At 37.0% G+C, this 25,814-nt stretch overlaps 1 protein-coding gene across 3 annotated transcripts; it reads right to left on the bottom strand.

Moving 5' to 3' along the window:
• Nucleotides 1–968: 968 nt before the first annotated feature.
• LOC132286600 (pumilio homolog 5) lies at nt 969–25,107 on the bottom strand. Of its 3 annotated transcripts, XM_059788958.1 has the most exons (10): nt 24,958–25,106; nt 23,067–23,788; nt 19,715–21,189; nt 19,174–19,315; nt 18,971–19,078; nt 17,978–18,190; nt 17,774–17,884; nt 5,873–6,067; nt 3,496–3,667; nt 969–1,284 (listed from the first exon to the last, which is right to left on the bottom strand). In XM_059788958.1, exons 2-10 carry the CDS (start codon nt 23,697–23,699, stop codon nt 1,262–1,264), a joined length of 3,072 nt encoding a protein of 1,023 aa, XP_059644941.1. In that variant the 5' UTR covers nt 23,700–23,788; nt 24,958–25,106; the 3' UTR covers nt 969–1,261. The 3 variants fall into 3 exon arrangements, with proteins under 3 accessions (XP_059644941.1, XP_059644942.1, XP_059644943.1); XM_059788959.1 differs by lacking the exon at nt 5,873–6,067 and having other exon boundaries at nt 24,958–25,107; XM_059788960.1 differs by lacking the exons at nt 969–1,284; nt 3,496–3,667; nt 5,873–6,067 and adding an exon at nt 16,694–16,836 and having other exon boundaries at nt 24,958–25,107.
• Nucleotides 25,108–25,814: the final 707 nt, after the last annotated feature.

Below are 25,814 nucleotides of genomic sequence, written 5' to 3'. Positions count from 1 at the left end.
TATATATATATATATATATTATATGAGACATTCTTTAAAATAATATTTCATAAAACTCTCAAATTTTTGCACCTCATGGAAAGTGCATTTACCTCCCCAACAAATACTTGAAAGAAATAATTTCTTCAATGATACTTCATCATTATTATTATTACAAATCTAAAACCAAACTGCCCCCATCGGACTCCTCCTTGGCTGAAAATACGGGCTCCGCCATCACCGGAATAACAGCACCATATTGCTTCTTGAACTGTGGGACCCACCATAATCTCTCCGTTGCTCTGTCTGCCTTTAGCCATGGCCCAAACGTCTTTAAGATTTACTTAGTGAATAGTTCCGGTAATCGCAATAACCAAACTTCTCAGCTATATAACCCTACAATAACAGAAATCTCGTACGCTAAACTAGCCCTTTAGTTACTTTTTCAATACACATTTGATTGAGATGAGATTTTGAAGTTTCTAACAAAGCACGCGAAAATTAATGGGATAATGATCCTTGTTCAACCATACAACCACATATGCGCTAAATTTCTTTATTACAGCAATCAGTAAATATAACCAAATACGTAGTAATGTTTTGGCGCACACAGTGCATACTGCTCTGCAAAATGAGTATTTATTTACAAATGGTTAGTCCTCTAGTGCCCAATCGACAGATTTGATGGTTCTTCCCCCATAAATCATCTATGTTTCTTTTAAAATTTGGCCATGAATTCAACTTCTTTCAACTTTTGTAGTTCAGCTTTTGCACACTCCACTTGGCATTTATATCGTTTTATTTTTAAAATAATTTGAAGTCGCGGGAAGGGCATAACACCAGGTTGTATTTCTAATTAATCTCCATTTATGATGTGTGAAGGAAAAAATTAAATTTTTATGCAATATAATTTACATATAAGATTTTTTCCAATGTAAAACAATCTACATCGAAACATATTGATCAGAGTTCCTAATTACGCAAGCCAATTCACAAAGCAAATGCAATCGGATTATATTAAACTAATTTAGCAAGCTGCCATGTTTTCTTTCAAACACTAGCTATTAATTATTTCTATACATAGACATACATGATACAATTTGAAAAAATATATTACAGAACATTAACCACCTTCACATTTATGAAACTGCAACCACCAGTGACTCTTGCCGCTATGCAAATTTTCAAAAAGAATGGTATAGGATTAACAGTCTTCTTCCATTGACACGGTGACTTCTTGCTGCTTTAGGCAATTAAAGCTATTGCCACCTTTCTAAGCAACTCACGGTTCCGAGTCTTGGCTTTCTGCATAACATAGACCAACATTTAATCATAATTCATAATAATGTGTTGATAAAATCGTAGCACAAGGACTGCTGGATGAGACTATCTCTAAGATAATAACGATAAGCACTGTAAACGTGCTCCGCATCTGGGCATAAAAACATATATGAGTTCATTTAGATTATATCTTCCCATTCTCTCTATGTCCATCACAAATATGTCAACTGCGCTGCAGCGTTTCACACAAGATGTGGCCAGGAGCCATAACCAATAGCTCATGTACCGGTTTTAGGTTTTAATGAATGATGCCAGCTCAATTTTTCACCATCATCATGAAGATAATGATCATTTTCTACAGAGCATTATTCCTGATAAAGGACTTAAATGTTATGTGAAACACAATAACGGCACAAAACATCCAACTCATCCAGTGACTTTGGGCGAAGACCGTCCCTCAAATCAATAAGGGGCAAGATGGACAATAAAGCCACAAAACGTCCAACTTAACTAGTAATAGCTCATTCATCCTGTGAGTTCAAAGTTCATTAACAAATTTAGCATTATATGAACTTGTCTACCATAAATGAAGCATAAACACTGGTATGGGACATAGGTATACAAAACAAATCAGGCAGGACGAGAAGGAATATTCTAAAATTGTATGACACAAACACTACAAGAATACAGCAAGAAGATAGTATAATATATATAAAATTATAATATAAAAACCAAAATTACTCTAGGATAAATTAATATGATATTCTAGAATATAGCATGATGACTTATGGATCACGTTCGTCAATACTCACCCATGTTGCACAGAACTCCAAAAGATGCAATATATGTGTACGTATATAAATACATTAATATATGACATATTTTACATAAATAATCATCATAATTTCTCTTGTCCTTCCATACCATCCTCTTCTGATAAAATTTTCCTATAATCATATTTCATTTTAGAAAGAAAATGATCCAATATTTTAAGAGACCCTATATGAACCTTCAATTTTATTTTCTTTACAATTATATTTTTTCAAGTTAAAAGAAAATAAATCTATAAAGTCCAAACTTTGTTAGTCACGTATTGATGAGTGACCAAAAAGTGCCGGCAGTATATCTGGGTACTGAGAATTTTATATTCAAATTATGAATACATCCAAAAGGCGTTGAACTAGTTTCCACGTGTCATGTCTGCAACAGAAACAACTCTTTCTTAGTATCCTAAGTTGCATCTAAAAGCTATTTATAGATTTTTTTTCCCCACTCCCTTGGGGGTTGAATTTTTGAGCCCCACCAAGTTGCTTCAAACAATATAGGAATCAAGTAAAACTTCCAGACCAAAAGAGAAAAGGAAAAAAAGAGAGAATCTGCCAGCTTCATGTTTATGGTTATTCAAATTTCTAGTAAACCATCAGCATCATGTAAGATCGACAGGTCAGTAAATAGTAGCATTAGGGAAACAGTTCTGGCATTTTTTAGTTAGGATTTGTAAAATACTTTTAGGATAAAAAAGATGATTTAGTTTTTTGTTTTATAATACAATATACCCAGTCCTACTGTTTATTATTATTTTTAAACCTTCATTCCTTTTACAGCAAAGGAAAATTATTATATGCATTTCAGTAAATCACCACACACACGCCAAACAACATTCATAAAAAATAATAGCAAGTACGGATGACTTATAACTGAAAATAAGTCCTTCAGATCATGATACGGGTATATATATAGAGAGAGAGAGAGAACTAGCTTTGGTCTATATAGAGAGGACTTACTTTGGTCATGCTAATGTCAGCCAAGATGCTGTCAACTGGGGAGATGGAGGGATTTCTGGAGATGTTTTTATGGTTCTATGGTGATTACATTGGTAGATATTATAGGCGTGCCAGTGATAGTAAGTGTGCGTTGGTCGTTTTTTTTTATGGTGATTATAGTGGTAAAAGTGATAGGGGTGTGGCGGGGTACTGGTGATAGTAAGAGAAAGTGTGATTGTTTGTTCTTGTGCATTTCTTTGGCTACATGATGGTGGTGTGTTAATGATGGTACAGCTCTTGTGCATTTCTCTATCTCATTTTTGGACCTTTTTGCTTCAAGAACAGATGAATGGAGAAACTATCCAAATAATATGCTTTAGGTAAAGCAAGCTAATCTTTCAGAAAACTATATAAATCATTGTCTGAAATATGTGCATACTCAATGGGAATGCTGCCATAGAAATCTACTTACCTTCACCAGATAATTGTTCGAATCGAGCAACTATGTGCTTTCCGTAAGTGTATTTCTTTAAAGCATGAAGATGAACCCTGATACGATTGAGCAAAACTTCACGTTGCTTATCATCGCTTATTTCTAGAATCTTCTGGATAACATAATTTGCAAACTGGTCCTTCATCATTGCCTATAATATGTCATACAACACAAACATCAGTACGAAAAATACAAGCCTCAAATTGCAATATATTGTGATCACTCAATTATATTCATGTTGTTTAACTTCACAATGAAATCATGAAAACTATTAAGAATCGTGTATAAAACTCTCAAATATTAACGATTCAGAAAAGTAAATGTTATTAATCCTATGTACAAGCCTAGCAAATAAAACGTGATATGTGAGAAACATAATTAGGTCGGTAAATTGTTGTGCCAGCCTGTAATCAGCTTAACCAAACCAATCAACCAAATTTTGCTCCTTGACCTAAGAGTCTGGCAGGCTGCAATGGTTTAGCTATTAAAAATATTTAACAACTTCTTGATATATGGCAATATATTCATGTATTATTTTTATTTTTTTTGGTAAGAATTGTGACCTGAGAAGTAAAAGGCGTCAATAACTATAACTGTTTATCTAATACAATAAATTATTCCTCTTCAACAAAATTTCAATTTCTTACCAAGAGAATATACTTGTTCTTACACAGCAAGCATATATAATTATATACACACACAAACACACACATATACATTGAGATAATCATTTACAAACATGTTCCAATAACATGTCTAAATTTTTTGTCCATATATCTACTTCCCAATGTTTGCCAACTTCTCAATCTCATGCGGCAGTTATATAACATGATTCTAGTATGCATACTCCAGTAACTCCACTAATGGTATGTTAGTGGAATGCGATATTTTTCTATTCAGACATCTAAACCTGCCATCAATCAATCTAATATAAAACACTAGATGTGGTAGTGGTGTGGATAGTGACTCCTCCTTGTCTGGTTTGCCTTCTATGAAATTTATTTTACATGTTCTTATTTCTAATATTTGAATACCATATTATCAAAGTTTGATAGAGAGTACTCTTAATTTACACAACATTCAAAAGATTTTACAAGGGTGAGATCTCACAAGATTAGATAAAAAAAATCAAAAGGACATTAAACATGACTACATTACGAGAACTCTCAAGCTTTGTCACGCTAAGTGGGGTATTCCTATTGAAAACATGATCTATGTCACACAAAATGCTATTTATATTTTTCTTATATAAAAATCTCTGGTGAGTAAAAATAAATAAATCAAAAGGACATTAAACATGAATACTGAATGTAGTTCATTATGAGAACTCTCAAGCTTTGTCACCCTAACTGGGGTATTCCTATTGACTACATGATCTATGTCACACAAAATGCTATTTATTTTCTTCTTAAATAAAAATCAGAGATCTCTATTTGAAGGTGTACTTCCATGGGACACCACTTGATAAAGCCAACAAACCAGATTTAGGGAATTACTCTTGCTTAAAACTAATTCAATAATTGGTCATTCTCCTACTTATCAAATAATACTAACAATAATTGGTCATTCTCCTGTTAAAATTTTTCTATAATCTTTTAAGGCCAAAATTTCTGCACGGATGAGGTCTTCACACTGTAGAATGGAAATACACATTATAGTCCCTCTCCCCTTTTATGGCTGCATTGGCTGGTCACATTTGAGTAACCCAGTTCCCACCCAATCCAAGTAGCATGATCTTCACCCTTTGCATCCTAGAGAATCTAACATCAGGACCCGATAGCTTCTACAGTCCCTATAAACCACTTTATCAATTTGGTGGTAGAGAAAGCCATAAAATCTACAATAAGAGATAATAAGGCCCTGTGGTGGAGTGGTTAAATAAAACCCCCAATGGAGCATAAATGTACGGTCCAGCTAAGTTGAGTTATACTGAGCAGCAGGATAACTCCATTTGCTTTGCTCATCAAGTTACCAATCTGATGTATAGAAGATAGAGCTAGGTGCCCATGAAGTTTGGTCCAGTCCTAGTCACAGACATCTCCCATGCAAATACTCAATAAAAACATAAAATAGTAACATAAAATAAGTTCCAAAGTTCACATTTTTTCCTCGTAAACATACACTACAAGCTTAAAGCAATAAAAGGCAGCATGTGACCTAAGTCAGCTCACGCTACTGAACTAAAAATTGAGAATGTGCTTGAGTTTGGCTGACCTCAGCTTGGTTCAGCCTGACATATACAGCCACTTAGGAAACTTAACTCATGTTATTACTTCAAACAAAATACCAAAACTTCAGAGCAACACAATAATCATGAATATTCTTAACCTCAGTAACAGTTTTAAGTCCTTTTTACCAATAAATTATTGTTCTCCTCGGATTGCCCAAGAATCTCATCAATCAAGAATTCCCGTTCTGCAGCGTCACCATGCTCCAGACACTTCTCAACAACATTTGATGCATATTTATGCTGACTCATTTGCACAACTTTCCCAGTCAATTTGGTGATAATTTGGCTTCTTTCATGAGGCTTTCCCCTCTCCAGTACATGCTGCTAGCAGTAGAGTCAGTTATTAATTTTGATTTGGAAGTGTAATATAGGAAGCATAAGGTAAACAGGAAGACGATAAGAAAGAAAATGAATACTGGGTTTGCACTAAAGAGAAGAACTATTTCAATGTAAATCTTTCGTGCATTTAGGATATAGCAGATATACATTGGTGAAGAGTAAGGAACAAATTAATACACTTCTATCAATTATACGAACAGATTATAGTAATCCAAAGAAGAACCCATATAAGTATTGCAGCGAATCCAATTTGGAAGAACAATCTCTACTACTGTAGGCAAATTCATCTTTATAAATAAAAAATTTGTTAGCCAGACCCTAGGATCAAGATAGCCACAGTATTCAAAGGTAGTAAACCAGCGTATCTCATTGACCCTATTCCACTACACTTTTTACTACAACTATTAACTGACAAATCTTTTTTTATATTTCTGAGTCGGAACATCTTTGATTTATATTCTTGTATTACAAACGTCAAACTACTTTAATATTCGACTGTTTTGATAATTTTAAGTTGTCTCGAGATAATGTTAGGTCCCATCACAATTGAAGAGAAGTTATCACTCTTTACAAAAGCACCATAAAGCTTTTGACATCCTATGCAGAGCACAAAATTACAGTTCCAGAATGCAAGCACCACACAATATTGAAGAACCACGCAGGAGCACAAAATTACAATTCCAGAATGCAAGCACCTCCTAATATTAAAGAATCTACAACTAATTTTACCGAATATATGTCTGTTCTATATTGATCAGGACCATCGTACAATTTGGCAGTTAGAACGCCATCATATTTTATTTTTATTTTTATTTATTTTTTTTTGTCCAAAAAATAACACTCTCACATAACTTGCCCCTACAGGGACTTGAACCCTCAACCTTCCACTTCGGGAAGTTGAGGATATACCACAAGCTACAACCCTTGGAGGTCAAATTCATGTTGTATACTAATATTTATTTCATTATTAGAAACATTATCTATATGCTCATTTGAATGTTAATCAAAATTCGTATTTGTAGGAGGCGATGAAGCCAGGATTTTGTTTCTGGGGGGCATATTAAACATGATAAAATATTTATTTTTTCCAACTAACAGTGCAACAAGACAACAACCCGAAAAATAAAAGTGTAATAACTGTGCAATAATCAAAATTTAGATAGTTTGTAATAATTTTAGAAAAAAAAAACTGAAAAACATATTGGAAACATACATTACAGACATTAAGGGTCCTTTTGGCAAAAATTTCTACTTTCAATTTTCAATTTCACATGATGCAGAAACAGTAATTTTTATTTTATTATTATTTTCTTTTGTGGTGCGATTTATCCCCAAAAAAAAAAAAACATGTTTACATAAAAAAATGTTTGACTTTTTTTTTTTTTGTTAAAAAATGGTATTTACATTATATTGGTTCTTAAAAAAAAATTCTCATTATGAATGCTGAACAAGCCCTGAGTGTATAAAATTTCAGTAATAAATCTAAAGAATAAGAGAATAAGAAGAGAGAAAAGAAGGTTACTGCACATATATCATAGTGCAAGAAAACATAAAAACAAAGAAAAAGTTGAAGTACAAGAAAATAAAAAGAATATATATATATATGAGAGAACTTTGAGGGGGGGGGGGGGGGGGTGGAAGACTTTAATAGAAGAGAATCAAAAAGAATTTGAAGAAGAAGAAGGGAAAGAAAGAAAGGATTAGAGAGATTTTTAGAATAGGATAATCTTAGTGGGCCGCATGGGCCCGGGGGTGCAGCTGGCTCCGTCCCTGTTTGTAGGTGCATTACAACTTCCATAATGTAGTTCTTGATCTGTAAATGTTTAAACTTTGTTTCTCACTTTTCTTTTTTCTTTTTTCCTTTTCTTTTTTGTTTATTTATTTTTTTTGGGGGGGGGGGGGGGGGAGGTTGAAAGTAAGATTCATTTATACGTAGAGATGAATATTAAAATATTTCTCAAATTCTAAACCAAGCACTACACATGCTACATTACCCCTTCTTCTAACCATAGTGTCTACTAACTTCTTTTTTTTTTTTTTTTTTTTTTTTTTTTATAAGTAAAGATATCATAGAAAGCGCTCAAAAAGGGAACGCATCCCGAAAGAACAACACAAGGCCAAAAAACAGGCCTCTAAGCCCTTAGAGAGGGCAAAAAAACAACAATATCCTCTAAAGATCTATAATCTCTACCAGAAACCCAACAAAAAAGTGTTGCAACAATAAAGAACTTAAGAAAAGAAATAGGCCTCTCAATGCCATCAAAATATCTCCTATTCCTCTCCAACCAGATGCACCACCACACACAAAGAGGCGTAGCCCTCCAAGCATCACAAATATGAGCCCCCTCCGAGAACCCCCTTCAAGCCTCAACAAGCCCTTGAGAGGAACGAGCCATGATCCAATGGACACCAAACAAACCAAGCATCAAGTCCCAACAATCTTTGCCAGTGGAGCAATGCAAAAGAAGATGGTCCACTGTCTCCTCACCCCGAAGACACATATAACATCAATTGATCACCACCTGATTTCGCCTTCTTAAATTGTCTTGGGTTAAAATCTTACCCAAAACAGTGGTCCAAGCGAAGAAGGCCACCTTGAGAGGAGCCTTAGAGCGCCAAACAGACTTCCACGGGAAGACCTCTCCAGGCTCCACTATGAGACACCTGAAAAAGGAACGAACATCAAAGCGACCTTGCGCATTGGGAGTCCAAATCCATCCATCAGAGTCACCAGCCATGACACCCTGCCGATACAACACCTCCAACAGACGAGTGGCACCTCCTAATCCTGAAAAGGACGCCTAAATCGAACATCCTAAACCAAACCCCCGCTATCAAGCTGATAGCAGTCATTCACCCTGGCCTGCCTATTCGTAGCAATCCTGAAAAGCCGTGGGAAAGCGAAAGCAAGAGAAATATCCCCACACCAAACATCCTTCCAAAAACTGATCCTTCTGCCATCTCTGAGACTAAAGCGAACATGAATGGAAAAATCAGCCCAGCCTTTCCGAATACATTTCCAAACCCCCACACCCCTCGGGCCACGAACCTCAAGAGAGCACCACTCTCCCCTGCACTCCCCAAAACTGCTTGCAACAACCCTCCTCCAAAGCCAATGTCTCTCCACCCCAAATCTCCACAGCCATTTCCCCAAGAGAGCTTTATTGAAAGGCACCAATCTACGAAGACCCAGCCCTCCATTACGAATCGGCTTGCACACTTGCTCCTACCGAACCAGGTGAAACTTAAACTCATCCCCTCTGCCCCCATAGAAAGTTACGCTGTAAACGCTCAATTTTCTCAGCAACAGAGACGGGGATCTGAAATAGCGAGATGAAATAAGTGGGAAGATAAGAAAGGGTGATCTTAATAAGAGTGACCCCCCCCCCCCCCCCGGCGGCCCACGCGGAGAGATACTGCTTCATCCAACTCGCCAGCCTCCTCTCAAACCTATCCACAACTGCATCCCAAACCCCCACACACCTCGAAGGAGCCCCTAAGGGCAGCCCTAAATAAGAGATAGAGAAAGAACCAGTACGACAACCAAGAATGTCAGCGAACAAAGCAATCTCTGGACCCTCCCCAACCGGCACCAACACACTTGCCAACATTCACCTTAAGGCCAGAAACAACTTGGAACCAGATCAAAACATATCTCAGATACCTAAGCTGGGAAACCTCTACATTACAAAGCACAAGCGTGTCATCTGCAAACATCAAGTGAGAGATCTCCAACTGGCTAGCGGAATCCCTACCCACTCAGAACCCTCTCAGAAAACGCAGCTCAACCGCCCTCCTCGTCAACCTACTGAGGGTCTCCATCAAAAAGAGAAACAAAAAAGGAGAGAGTAGGTCTCCCTGCCTCAGGCCCCTCGAGCTAGAGAAAAAACTCGTTGGGACTCCATTCACAAGAATAGAAAAACGAGCACTGAACATGCAAAAGTGAATCCACTTCCTCCACCGCACACCAAACCCCATCCTCTCCATCAGGTAGAGAAGGAAACTCCAGCTCAAATGGTCATACGTCTTTTCAATATCCAATTTGCACAAAACGCCCGGTTCCCCGCTGCGCAATCTGGAGTCCACACATTCGCTAGCAATGAGAACCGAATCCAGAATCTGACAACCTCCCACAAAGGCGTTCTGAGAATCAGAAATCACCCCATCCAACACTTTCCTCAACCTAAAAGCAAGGACTTTGGCGATCAGCTTGTAAATGCAACCCCACCAAACTAATGAGGCGAAAGTCCCAAACATCCAACGCCCCCCCCCCCCCCCCCCCCCTCTCTTTTTTGGGGATGAAGGCAATGAAAGTGGCACTCAAGCTCTTCTCAAAAGACCCCTGGGCGTGGAAAGCATGGAAAAAACCCATCACCTCCCCTTTAACCACCTCCCAGCACTCCAAAAGGAATCTCGAGGTGAACCCATCTGGACCTGGGGCTTTATCCCCATTACAACTCTTCAGCGCAACCAAAACTTCTTCTTCAGAGAATGGCTCCTCCAATCCCGAGCACTCCTCACTAGAGATAGAGTTAAACTGAAGCCCCTCAAGCAAAGGTCTCCACCTCGCCATCTCTGTGAACAACTTGGCATAGTACTCAGCAATGCCTCTGCAAATATCCTCCTCCTTGGACAAAACCTCCCATTCCACCCGAATCCTCCCAATATGATTGCCCCTTCTATGGGCACTGGCCAATCTGTGAAAGAACTTCGTGTTCCTGTCGCCCTCCTTAAGCCATAAAGCTCGAGATTTCTGCCTCCACGAAATCTTCTCAAGAATAGCAATCTCAGCAACCTCTGCCTGACACTCCACCCTGCTAGCCTTCAAGGAATCCGCCAGGACCCCTGGCCTTCCATCCGATCAATATCCGCAATCTCAGAAAAGACCTGATTTTTCCTCCAAACAAGATTCCCGAAGACTTCTTTTTTCCAAACCTTGAGATTTTCCTTGAGATTCCCGATTTTACCATTTAATGCTTACTTATTCTAAGTCGGTAATCTACGCATACTAGCTTTGACCAACAATTTAACCTGTGCTCATCCAAATGGAAACACATGTCTATTTTTCAATGCATTCCAGCAATGATGTTACACCCCATGCCCATTTTTCAAAGCATTATGAAGCTGATACAATGCATTGTATTTACCAAATATTGCATTCTTGTCCATACTGATTTGACAAAGTTTTGTGCCGACTATCAAACTCCTGCCTTTGGGCCAGAAGATGAAAGCTAGGTTTTTCTTCCGGAAGGAAAACAGAAGTTGAAGTGGTGTACGATTAGGATAGGAGGAATAACATCATATCGTATAGACGCGAGTGCGTTGTCTAATCTGCCCTCAACTAAAAGTACAACATAACTCTCCCTCAAGCTTCCACAAAGATATATATCAATTATCTAATGGAACCTTACTTTCCGGGTTCAATAGGGGAAATCAAAATTCGAGGGAAGAGAGCTCCGGCAGTGGATTTACTACATAAGGATAAGTGTTGAAAAGAAAAGATTCGGTAATAATACTACCAAATATTATTAGCTGTAAATATAATATTTGGAGAATATTTGTTGTAAATAGAATATTGGTCAAATGCTGTAAATTATGAAATTATTAATTAGGCCAGCTAGTTATGTGCGTATATTCTCTCCTATAAAGAAAACCCGTGTAAACTTGTGAATAGGGTGCTAATACAGAGAAAAGGTATAATCCATATTTCTTTCCTTTCAAGTTTATATGGTATCAGAGCCACCCTAAGGAGAAAAAAAAACCTAATTTTCTTTTCTGCACAATTTCTTCGTTGATCAGCCATGTCTGACGTTTCCTCCATGTCAACTTCGCCTATCACTACCCAGTCAACCAATCCGACAACCCAAGCCCCTAGTACCGATTCTCACTCGCTTCAGATCACCAATATTCGCCCTAATGGTGACAATTATTTACGGTGGTCACAGTCCGTTCGGATGTACATCAGAGGGTGGGGAAAGATCGGGTACCTAACGGGAGACAAGAAGGCACCAACATCGGAGGACCCAACGTACATGACCTGGGATGCAGAAAATTCAATGGTGATGACTTGGCTTGTGAACTCTATGGACGAGGATATTAGTTCCAACTATATGTGCTACTCCACGGCCAAGGAGCTCTCAGACAATGTGAATCAGATGTACTCTGATTTGGGAAATCAATCTCAAATCTACGAATTGACTCTAAAACTTGGTGAGATTCGGCAGGGAGAAGACTCAATCACCAAGTATTTCAATTCATTGAAGCGCCTTTGGCAGGACATGGATTTGTTCAATGATTATGAATGGAAATCCACTGAAGATGCCAATCACTACAATCGGACAGTGGAGGCTCATTGCGTTTACAAATTCCTTGCTGGGCTCAACGTGGAATTTGATGAAGTACGAGGATGGATCATTAGCAGGACTTCACTTCCTCCAATTGGTGAAGTGTTTGCTGAGGTTCGAAGAGAAGAGAGCCGCAAACATGTAATGTTGGGGAAGAAGACTACCAGCGGACCTGTTAAAAGTTCTGCCCTTATTGTTGCAGAGACTACTGCTAATAAAGCGGTCAATTTTCAGCAAAAAACTGAAGAGAAGTCACGGGTCTGGTGCGACTTCTGTAACAAACCGCGCCATACTCAGGAGAACTGCTAGAAAATCCATGGAAAACCAACGAATTGGAAGAGTAGCAAGCCTGGTGACAGAAATAGGCGTGCGGTTCCTACTGCTAATGAAGCTGAGACAAGTCTCTTAAGCAAGGAGCAGATGGATCACCTTCTGAAGCTGCTGAAATTTAATTCCTCATCTGGTATTCCGAGTGTTTTTCTTGCACAAACAGGTAATGCACTTAATACCCTTTCTTCTTGTTTAAATTATACTCCATGGATCATCAATTCTGGAGCCTCTGATCATATGACCAGCCTTTCCAATCTTTTTAGCACTTACTCACCATGTTCTGGCCTTGAAAAAATTAGAATTGCAGATGGTAGTTTCTCACCTATTACAGGAAAAGGTTTGATAAAATTATCCGAGAATTTAAATCTTAAATCTATTCTCCATGTCCCTAAACTAGCCTGTAACCTTTTGTCTGTGAGTAAACTAACCAAAGAATCTAATTGTCGTGTAATTTTTTGTGATTCTTACTGTGAATTTTAGGACTGGATCTCGGTGAAGAAGATTGGCAGTGCTAAGATAATAGATGGACTTTACTACTTTGATGGGGACTTCTCCAGTAATAAAAAGGCTCAAGGCCTTAGTAGTGTTAGTTCTAACTCTGTTTATGAACAAATAATGTTTTGGCATTTAAGACTAGGACATTCTAGCTTTCCATATCTTAAACATTTGTTTCCTACTTTATTTAAAGGTTTGGATTGTTCATCGTTCTATTGTGAAAGTTGTTGCTTATCTAAGAGTCATCGTACTACTTATTTGCCAAAACCTTATACTTCTTCAAAACCATTTTATTTAATACATAGTGATGTTTGGGGACCTTCAAGAGTCACTACTATCTCTAGGAAAAAATGATTTGTTACTTTTATAGATGATCATACCCGTTTATGTTGAGTTTATTTGATGAATGAAAAGTCGAAGGTTGAAAAAAAATTTAAGAATTTTTACACAATGGTTGAAACTCAGTTTCAAGCAAAAATTAGCATTTTTCACACCGATAATGGAACCAAGTATTTTAATGAAATTTTGGGGAGTTTTTTGAAAGAAAAGGGTATCCATCTTCAGTCTACATGTGTGGATACCCCTCAACAAAATGGAATTGCTGAAAGAAAAAATAAACATTTACTTAAAGTGGCTCGTGCTATAATGTTTTCAATGAATGTTCCAAAATATCTTTGGGGGGAAGCTATTTTAACAGCTTCGTATTTGATTAATAGAATGTCTTCACGTGTTTTAAAATATAGCACGCCATTAGAATGTTTCAAAGGAATTTTTCCATTATCAAGGATATACTCGGATTTACCTCTAAAGGTTTTTGGCTACATAGCTTTTGTTCATATACCCAATAATACTCGGTCCAAACTTCATCCTCGAGCTGAAAAATGTGTTTTCATATGGTATGCTTCTAATCAAAAGGGATATAAGTGCTATAATCCCTAAACAAGAAAATTTTATGTAAGTATGGATGTCTATTTCTTTGAAAATAAATCCTACTTTCCCAAAAATTCTCTTCAGGGGGAGAATGAGGTGATAGAATAAATTTTTTGGGATTTATCTCCTACTCCTTTACCAAATGTGATTTTGACTCCTTCACCTCATCCTACTGTTATTCCCGAATTCAAACTCAGGAACAAGTAATAAAACCAATGAAAACAATGAAGGGAATACTAGTCATATAGTGCCAAACATTACTGTATCTGAAACAGGGGAAGAATCACTACAACCGAGCACTAAAGTTCCCAATACTGAGCCTCTGGTTTATACTCGGACAATACCTCATCAAAAGAGTCAAAGTCAGCCTATTCCTCTTGGAAATGATTAATCTCAACCTCCGGGAACCGGACCTCCAAATATCACAGGTAATTCTGTTCCTAACTCATCTTCAGTTCCTATTGTTTCTCCTAACCAAGAACCATCAGACCTTGATATTCCTATAGCCGTTAGGAAAGGTATTCGAATCAAATATCCAAATCCAAAATATCCCATTGCCAAATACCTTTCTTATGAAAAACTCTCTCATACTCATAAGGCTTTTACCTCAAAAATCTCACACTTGTTTGTCCCGAGAAACATTCAGGAAGCTCTTGATGATCCGAATTGGAAGTTAGCAGTGATGGAAGAGATGAATGCTCTTAGAAGAAGTGGTACTTGGGAGATAATTGATTTACCTAAGGAGAAAAGAACAGTAGGCTGCAAGTGGGTCTTTACTGTGAAATGTAAAGCTAATGGTAGCATAGAGAGGTAGAAGGCAAGACTAGTAGCAAAAGGGTTCACCCAGACCTATGGAATTGATTATCAGGAAACTTTTGCCCCTTTAGCTAAGATAAACTCAATAAGAATTTTGTTATCTTTGGCTGTGAATTTCAGCTTGCCATTACACCAGTTAGATGTAAAAAATGCCTTTTTAAATGGAAATCTTGAGGAGGAGGTCTTTATGAATCTACCACCTGGGTTTTAGGGAAAATTGGGACCTGATAAAGTCTGTAGACTAAAAAAATCTTTATATGGTCTCAAACAGTCCCCTAGAGCTTGGTTTGAGAGATTTGGGAGAGCTGTGAAAAATTGTGGCTACTGTCAGAGCCAAGCTGACCATACCATGTTCTACAAACACGGTAGAGAAGGCAAGGTTGCAGTGTTAATTGTCTATGTGGATGATATAGACTTGACAGGTAATGACAATGAAGAATTGGAGAGACTGAAAAAGAGACTTGCAGCTGACTTTGAGATCAAGGATTTGGGTGCATTAAAATACTTTCTTGGAATGGAGTTTGCTAGATCCAAAGAAGGTATATTTGTGAATCAAAGTAAATATGTTCTTGATTTACTTAGTGAGACAGGACTGCTAGGATGTAAACTAGCCAAGACACCCATTGAACCCAACCTTAAGCTGCAGCCTTCTAAAGATGATGAAGTTATGAATAGAGAGCAATATCAAAGACTTGTTGAAAGACTGATCTACTTGTCACAAACACGTCCAGATATAGCTTTTGCAGTCAGCATGGTTAGTCAGTTCATGCATTCACCTGGACGAGAACACTTTGATGCAGTCTACAGAATTCTCAAATACCTAAAGGGGACCCCTGGAAGAGGTCCACTGTTAAAAAACCGTAGGCATTTGCAAGTTGAAGCCTATACTGATGCGGATTGGGCTGAGAGTGCTATTGATAGACGGTCAACTTCTGGCTACTGCACCTTTGTTGGAGGTAACCTTGTCACCTGGCGGAGTAAAAAACAGAATGTAGTAGCAAGAAGCAGCGCAGAGGCCGAGTTTAGATCAGTTGCTCATGGAATTTGTGAGGTGTTATGGATTAAGAGACCATTAGATGAATTAAAGGTCTCTAATCTGTTGCCTATGAAATTGTACTGTGACAATAAAGCTACTATTTCGATCGCTCACAATCCAGTGTTTCATGACAGAACAAAGCACGTGGAGGTAGACAAACACTTCATCAAGGAAAAGCTTGAAAAAAGGATTGATCTGTATGTTGTACATTCCTACTACTAAGCAAGTTGCAAATGTGCTTACAAAGGGACTTCCTACAAGACAATTCGACAGACTAATTGGCAAGCTAGCTATGGAGGTATCTTCAAACCAGCTTGAGGGGGAGTGTTGAAAAGGAAAGATTCGGTAGTAATACTACCAAATATTATTAGCTGTAAATATAATATTTGGAGGATATTTGTTGTAAATAGAATATTGGTCAAATGCTGTAAATTAGGAAATTATTAATTAGGCCAGCTAATTATGTGCGTGTATTCTCTCCTATAAAGAGAATCCGTGTAAACTTGTGAATAGGGTGCTAATACAGAGAAAAGGTTTATTCCATATTTCTTTCCTTTCAAGTTTATAATAAGATACCACACACAACACATATAAAGTTTATCATTTAATATGAATGGTGGAGATAAAGTAATTAGGGGTGGATGATAGTTTTCCATACCGGTTGAGTGACTCGAGTCTCAACATGTCAGCGGAGTGGTAACAGACTCGGCTGAACCTGATACTCACTGATATGTGCCGAGTCCCTAGGGGTTCGGTCGAGTCTCGACCGAGTCTCTTCCGACTTGGCTGGGTTAACAAATCTGATGGTAGGCAAGATCAAGAAAATTTTAAGACTGCGATAAACGATTGCATTAAGTTATGCCTGATACAGTCCCACATCCATTACAATACGTAAGCGTCGGCATTTTCAAACAAGAAAAAAGAAAAATAACTTATAATAAAAGATGGAATGTAATTACCAATTGAAACCTTACATTGTAAGAACCATAGGGTTAGGATGACATAACCACAAACCAATTACATTAATCTCATTAAACAGTTATGCATGAGCGCAAAAAATAATAAATTGCAACTACAAGTCTTAACCTGTGATGTCAGACTTGAAACGCCACAAATCATGAGGATGTTGGAAGTTGGAACACACTGGTTATTTTCCTTTTAAAATTGGCAAGGTTCCCAAACCTTAACTTAGTTTTTTAATACAGTTTTTACGCTTACTCTTACCATGATTTTCCACAGAACCTAAAAGAACATCAAAGAATAAAGTATCATAAACACGGAGTAATTATCCCATTTGTTTTCCTTCTTGTCTGCAAAGTGAATAGCTCTCACTAAGCTGATAAGCTAAAATTTTTTGTGAACATTTTCATTGTGGATACTTAACAACTCCTGTATCAGATGTGAGATTAAGCTGATTGCGAAATAAATTAGTTTTTAAATACAGTTTTTACGCCTTTTTTTTTTTTTACTAGGATTTTCCAGAGTCTAAAGAAAATTAATTAAAAAAATGTTATAAAACACAAAGAAATTATTCTATTTGTTCTCCTTCTTCTCTGCTAATAAAGCATGTTACCTAATGTTTTTTGTGAACATTTTCATTGTGGATGCTTAACAACTATCAGATTTCAGATTGAGAAGTACAAGCAGCATTTTAAGAATTGAAACTTCAGAAAACAAGGCAGAAGTTAATGTAACAATTAATGAGTAATAAAAAATGTAAAGTGAGAAAATGCCAACCTGCGTGACATAATTGCCGTACTGGTCTTGAGCAAGAACATAAGAAGATTCCAAGATCTCATCCACTATGCACTGACTTTGCAATTCATCTGAGCAATGCTCCAGAACTCGCTACAATAGGAAGACGAGAAAGTAAAAGGCTCAATAGCATTTTAATGGAAAATTCGAAAGATGCCTTCACAAATAAAAAATGCATTTTATCACCTGAATAACACGGCAACCATAGGGATGAGTAGAGAGTGTAGCGACTTGGCCTTGAAAAGAAGAGATAATAAATCCAATTTTCTCCGTGGGGATGCATTCAATACACTTTTGTATGACATGATTTCCATTTTGATCCCGTACACATGTCAAAACATGTCCATCAAGCTCATGCACAAGTCGTGTTTTCTGATCAAGTTCAATAACTTCGAGTGCCTAGAAGGAACATCCATCACATAATAGATCATAAACACAACACTATTAGCATTGTGAATAGTAACATACAATCTATGAATGTAGCATTCAAAGTGGTGCCTACTATTCAATTACCAGACACATTGAACTCTCAAGAACATATCTATAAACATCAAACAAACCCATACAAGCATTTACACTACCATTCCGCACACTCAAATAAATAGAAAATAACTTCTGAAAAATAAAAACAAGAAAAGATAACCATCCACCAGATAATATCGAGCGCAAATTACTATGAGTTATAAATAAAAAAAATTAAAATAAAGTGGCCCCTCGGACAAGTGACAATTAGTAAATATGGCTAATACATATTTTACAATGTAACAGAGAATAGTACTTATAAAGTAATTGTCCTTTTAATTTTACAAAAAAAGCATCATTCGATATTCTTTTGTGCATTTTTTTTCTTCGGTAAATATATTTTTTTGTGCATTTTCTCAACCGTTCCTTCAGAAATATAAGTTGTAGGCATGCATATACAAGAAATTCCGGTATTGAAGCATATCAACACATGCTGCCATTAAAAATAAGTAGGAAACTCAAATATTGCTATTTTTGTAAATACAAAGTAAGAAGAAGCATGCTCAAAATCCTTAAGAGGAGAGTTCAACAATATCAAATTCTTTTAAAGTTCTCCACATGGTAATATATAAACAAAAATCATTTTCACACTTCCAAAAATCGAAATGTTATCCACATACAATTTTGAATTTGTAAGATTAATGTAGCTACACACACCTTCTGAATCACACGACAGCCATACATTTGCAAACTTAAGGGTAACATCTGTCCCTTAAGTTGATCTGCAAGTTCCTTCCTCTGCTCAGGACTCCCATGCTCAAAGAACTGGGAACATAGAAACCAGTGGAGTTCAATGGTCATAAAACGATATATGATAAAAATAAAAATACAATCAAACCATGCAACTTCCAAAATCATACCTTCTGAATGACGTAATTTCCAAAAACATCTGTCATCAACTTTGAAGCATGTGGAAGAACTTCTTTGAAGACAGATGCCTTGTCTTCAACAGCACAGTATTCCAACTTCTGCTGAATAAATCGACTCCCATGTTGATCAACACTGAGGTTAAACATGTATGAGAAATTATTTTTCATATTAGATACAACATAATAGGAGGTGGTAAAAGTGTGACGTGTAGTCACATCCATGTTGAGAGAGAACAAGAATGATGAGAGAGAGAGAGACATAGGAATGGGGAGTGGAGAGAAAAAGGGATGAGAAGGGGGGGAGGGGGAGAAAAGAGGTTACCTGCTTTGCTTTTGTCCGCCTTTATAAAAGAAACTCAATTATTATTAGCTTCTTATATTGGCTTTTAAAATATAAAGTATGGGGATAACCAACAACTTTGAAGTTTGCAACACAGAGAATGTCTTTCGGTTTAATATAATAGTATAGAAGATGATGCACCAATCACATTGTATAGGGGAAAAGGACAAACAAGCTCAGCTAGAAAATTACCTGAACTCAGCAATACGCCCTGCAATATCAGAGAGTTCAATTTTTCGGGCAGTGCTGGATTTCAGTTCCTCAAGAAAAGAATGCTTCTTAGGGTCATTAAAGTTGTCAGACCCTCTTTGACCTTGCCATCCAGAATATACTCCAGAGTTTCTAACAGGAACTTGATGAAATCTCATGTCATTTCTTCTTCCTGAAGGATTTGTCCCTGTCGCTGGAGATCCAGGCAATGCCGGACTACCAAGAGGTGAGGCTGGAAACTGTGCCATGACACCCATACTTGGGGGACTTCCATAGTAACTGCTGCTAGTGATTCCACCTTGTCTTTGAGTTCGATTACTCAGACTTCCATTTGATGGTGGTAGAAATTTCCGATCACCTATATAGCCAGCAACAGAAGACTCTTTTTGTGAAACAAAAGAATCAACTTGGCCCCCAATAACACCAGCAGATGCCACCTGACCATACTGCACTGAAGCACCATATGCATCCTCTACAGGATGCTGAAAGTATTGCATGTGAACAGGATCAACAATAGAAGGTTGCACCATTAATCCATGCTGGCCATAAATTTTGTTTAGATGCTGCAAATCACCCATGTGTGGAATGCTTTCCCCCATAGAAACACTAGCAGGTCGACTGTTAAAGCTTTGACCAGAAGTGGCATCAAAATGCATAGAAATAGCACTAGGAGATGGATATCCAGTCATAAATGGAGGAAGATACGTAGAACTCAGAGCGTACCCACCCATACTGTACTGAGGAGCATATAAGCCAGATGGATGATGTAAATTAGGATAAAATGGGTTTCCTGAAGTCATATAGGCTGCTGCTGTTGCATATAAAGGGGGTGTGATTCCAGGAGGATGAAGTACCGGTTGTGTGTCTATTGAAGACAAATTGGTGTGGCTATGGAGAACTTTTTCCACGCCACTCTGTGAGAGATTCACTCCTTGAGAAACTACTTGTCCCTGCATTCCATGAACCTGATAAGTAATGCCTCGTTGGGGATAATGCTGCGGCTGCTGCACATTCTTCTCAAAAGACTGGTGTTCTTTTTCATTACTATAATCTTCTTTGACAAGAAGGCCAGAAATATTTAGTGCTCCCATTCTAGAAGCATCTGATCCAGAGGCACCACTTAACTCATCATCTACAGCATCAGCACCCTTATTGATTACTTCAACTTTTTGATGTGGTGGTGGGCATCCCATTGCAATAGATTTTAATACTTGTGGAGAAGGGGTACCTGAGGGATCATCGTTGGATTTTAACCCACAAACATTTGCCCCTTGAGTATGTGTAACCATACCAACATCAACAGGGTCAGATTTTGATTCTGGTAACTTCGAAATCTTGATGGAAAGCTCATCCAATGAAACAGCTTGAACATCACAATCAATTGGTTCCTCGGCCGTAACATGGCTTGAGGAGCGAGTTTGATTATATACAGGAGATGGAGTGCGGGGGAAGTCCTCCTACAAATTCATCAGAAAAATGTTCCAAATAATGAGAATAAGGCAAAATAGGTCTGGGGTTCTGTAGACTAACGATGATTAATATTCATAAGCATGCATATAAGTACAAGATTATAAAATTAGACACACAGAAAAATGTTTACCTTGCAATAGAGAATTACCACAGAACTTACAGTATGGAAATATTCTACAAAGCAATTCACAACTTTTGCAAAAATCAGGGGAATATTTAGAAATAATGAAATTTTCAACTCACTTTATGAAATCTCAGAAGACCTGGGCCAGCATATTCACTTCAAAATATTATTTAAGAATAAACAAAAGCAATATATAAAAATCATTCTTTCTCCTGAAGAGGGGGATCGAAACTACACATCGCACTAGAGGCATCCAGTAGCAATACAACAATATAAACATCAAAACAAAAGAATCTAAAGATTGCAAATTTCAACAAAAAAATTACAGATTGATAAAGGCTTATATGCTGTCCATGGTATTAACGACTATCCAACTTTCACATATCCATATTCACTAACACTATAACAAATGAACTAGCCACAAATCTCTACACACATATATCTTCACATCTTTTCTAACAGGCGAGGGTGATCCTTCGCACAATGGTAAGGTTGCTCCATTATAACCTGGAGGTCACGGGTTCGAAAAAAGGAAACAGCCTCTCCGCATGCCCTTGGTTGCATACATTTAACCCTTCCCAAACCCCGCAGTGCTGCGACCCTCGTGCACTGGGTTTGCCCCTTTTTCTTTGTTTTTTTTTTTTTTTTTTTTTACTTTTCTGGCAAGTAAAATTTATATCTTTCATGTATTGATTTATCACTTCATTGACTTCATTGATTCATTTAGTATGATTGGGGAAAAAATCTGATGATCTTGTTATGGTTTCAAGTCTCAAGATCTATACATGGACAACGCTAGTACACTAAAGGCAAAGGTTAGATCTACACCTAGTCCTCAATTCCCAATAACCTAGATCAACAATAAAGGCACTAGACAATAACCTTTATAGTTTTTAGGGTATCTTACTCAGATAGAAACTCTAAAACACTTGGAAAGATAAATGAAGACCCTAACAATGCAAATCCTTGATATTATATCTTATCGAGATAAATATTTATTTTTGCTGGAGAGAGCTTCTTTAAGTAGCTATAGCTCAACATCAAAATAAAGAATGCTGATTTGGATTAATCATGAGAAAGAAACCGAGAACACTGGATTCTTGAGTTGTAGTAAGGAAAAAATAAACACTGAACCAGTGAACCCTACTGAATTTGTATCATACGTCAGGATCATCTTTTATATGCGCCATATAGTAGTAGACTTAAATTGATAAGGATTCCCCAAAATTTAACATGAACGGTGGGAAAATAATCCAACTTACCCTTCTATGGAGGTAGTACATTTCCAAACAGATTCAACAAGAAGTAATAATTTTATCCATGAAATTACCCATTGATATTAGATTAAATTTGTTATAATCTCACTCATTGCAGTGAAAATACAGTGCAGTGGTCTCTTTTTACCTTTCCTAGGAGAACAATATGGGACAATAATTTATAATTCACAATCTTTTTCGTAGGCAAGTCACACACACACTAACTACTGCCCCTTAGGGAACTTGAATCCTCAACTTTCCTTATTAAAGGGTGAGGAGATACCACGTGAGCTATAGGCTCAATAGTATTCACAACTTTCAATAATATGCCAATATCTCAAGATGTTGAGTACAATAATATGCCAATATCTCAAGCAAAATGGTTATTAATGAGGAAAATGCAATTTGGAAGGTGGACCACTGAGGTGCTCTGCAACAAAAAGATAAAATAAAATGAATAGACAACTTAGCTTGAGTTCTGTACCTGAATTAGATCAACCAAACTTTTATGACAACCTGACAAAGAAGATGCACTCTGTCCGGGCATGAGTGCACTACTACTTTCTTCCCAATCATTTGAAGCTTGTTGGGGTGACTTATCATCCTCGGGCTCCTCGTTGTGAGTCGACAAGTGCAAGGATCCATTGCCACTGTCATCAAAAGAGGTTAGTCTCCAATTATTGTCGAAACCACCAATTTGGCGTGCCAGGTGTCGATTCTCCCTTGAGATAATGGGTGGAGGAAGCCTCGGATTCAAGTTAACATTTGCACAGTAGTAGGCAAAATAGGCTGGATCAGAGCGCAGCTGTTCCTCAGACTCGCAATTTTCAATTGCACTGTTTAAACCCGCTAAGCTTGAACTCAAACTATAGTTCTGTTGAACCATAAGGTTCCCAAAAGCTGCAAATGAACCCTCCATACTTGGAGGTGCACTACCACTTCGATTTGGAACCATGTTTTGTTGATCTCTGTTAAATCTGTGCTCTTTCAGAAGCAATCCCAACTCATCTTCTGCTGCGTTATTCAATGGTGATGCAAATGTTGCAGCATCCTTGGAAAAGGGCCACTTTCTGGCTCCACTGCCTTCCACCATTCTCATAGGGCTTTCAGTTGCCATCCTACTTCAAGAACGAGGATCAATTTTTTCTATCAGATGTTATTTGCACATTTCTTCTGCAACGCAGCGAGCCATGTCATCCTAGCCCCCTTCATCAATTTAAAGTCACTGGTCAGCTCTATATCGAAAAATCATAAATGATAATAACAACTCCCATCAAAGAAGTAAGGAAAGCAGGAGACATTCTCCCAGCACCAAAGTGATTTACTTTAGATTAGGAAATATAGTCTTGTTAATATAACAGCCTCTTAGCTAATCAACAATGAAAATTCACACTACCAAATTAGTCCAAATTAAAGACTATAGTTGGTGACAGGAAAGAAAAAAATATACAAAACTACGAATATGCTGGTAATAAAAATATCTACACAATTCAACCGAATGGAATATAATACGTGCATTGCAACACATAAATTTTAATTCTTCATCCTTCATTAGGATTTGCCTTCTCCATGTCACATCTGCACTTGCAACCTGTCTGTGTCCCCACAGTATAGCCGGCTACAACTTAGCATGCTAGACCTTGTCGTTACATGTCTTTTAAAACCACAACTGGCCAAGGTAAGGTGCTAATTTGTTCGACCAGCCCCATCCCCCCATAACCGGGCCTATAAGGCTTTATAGATCATACCAGGTCAAAATCTAATCCTTAAAAAAAGAAAAAACACAAAATCATTTGACTGATTTTGTCATATTATCTAAAGTAAAAAGTTCACAATTTATTTTTCAGGCACCTAATTCTTTATTAAAATAAGAATTGGGATTACAGGACACCTAAATCTGTTCTTTTCATCATCAAAGTCTGGTTATGTTGCCTCTCTGTTTCATGGCTTTAAAATTTAAAAATCCTAAGAACCCACAAAAAGCCATAGTCTTTACACCAAATTAGTCAACTTTTGGCAACATTTCTGACATACACACACCAATCATTTGAAACAAAAATTGAAAGACACCTTCCAGATTATTTCTTTAGAATCAAACAGAAAAAGTTAATTTTAAAACATTTTAAAATAAATAAATTAACAAGAAACAGAAAATTCAGATAACAGTGCATGTGTGCATGTATACGGGCACACCCCAACACACATAAACAGCGTGTATGTAAAACATAAAGTAAAACAGTACGAAAATATAGAAAGCAAAGACTTAAACAGCTTTGAAATACAGGACAACCATTAAAAAAACAACACAGAGAAACAAGAATTTGAACCCTAGAGCACATTTACAGTAGAGATATGAGCAAAGGTCAGAAGCTCACCGAGTGCTTTGTTAACACAACAAACCCTAGATGTTCCAAAGCCCAAGCCTGTTGGAAGTTCGACGAATTCTCAAAATTCCAATGCAGAAATGAGAGAGAAAGAGTGCAGAAATGGAAGAGAGAGAAAGTTTTACTTGTTTAAAAATACAAATGTCGCTTGTAGAACCTATCACAGTGTAGACGGGGTTTGAACTAAAATGACCCATATAACCTTGTGCAATTAATGTCGACAAATACGCTAACGCTAAGCAACTGTATTATAAATACACAACATTAATTTTGAGTTTTTTATGTTTGATTTCTGGGTTGGAGGATACGGGGAATTAACCAGGTTTGTAACCTAATGATATTATCTCTATCTTTTAAAGTGAATAATGAAGATTTGAGTCATTAAAAAAGCAAAGTGTGGTGTGTATAAATTTTTGGCCGATGGCACAAAAATTTATATATATATGAGAAATTACTTTGATAAATAAATAAATAAGAGAAATTAGTTGTTTGTTAGATAGGAATTGACCAAAAAAGTATGTGAGAGGAGACATTTTTTAAACAAAAAAATAATAATAATGTTACCATAGTGAAGACGAACTCAAAAAATTTTAAATATATAATTAAAAAAAAAAAACAAAATTAATGGGTAAAACCATAAAATAGCAAAAAGAAAAAAAATTTGTTAGATGTGGTGGATGTATGAATTCTTTTAAGTAAATAAGTTTTGAACAAGGTGTACTTAACAGCATCAATTCTCTATTCTAATTCTTGAAGTAAAATAAGCATAATTTTAGTCACGTTTCTTGAAATATATCTCATTTAAAGAACAATTTCAATTTATTACTTTATTTAGAAACCGAGATGAA

This window comes from Cornus florida, unplaced genomic scaffold (genome assembly GCF_030987335.1).
Source record: "Cornus florida cultivar Cherokee Brave unplaced genomic scaffold, ASM3098733v1 CherokeeBrave_3.0.0_Hap2_Chr11, whole genome shotgun sequence".
Taxonomy (NCBI): Eukaryota; Viridiplantae; Streptophyta; class Magnoliopsida; order Cornales; family Cornaceae; genus Cornus; species Cornus florida.
This window is presented reverse-complemented; position numbering and strand designations above follow the sequence as displayed.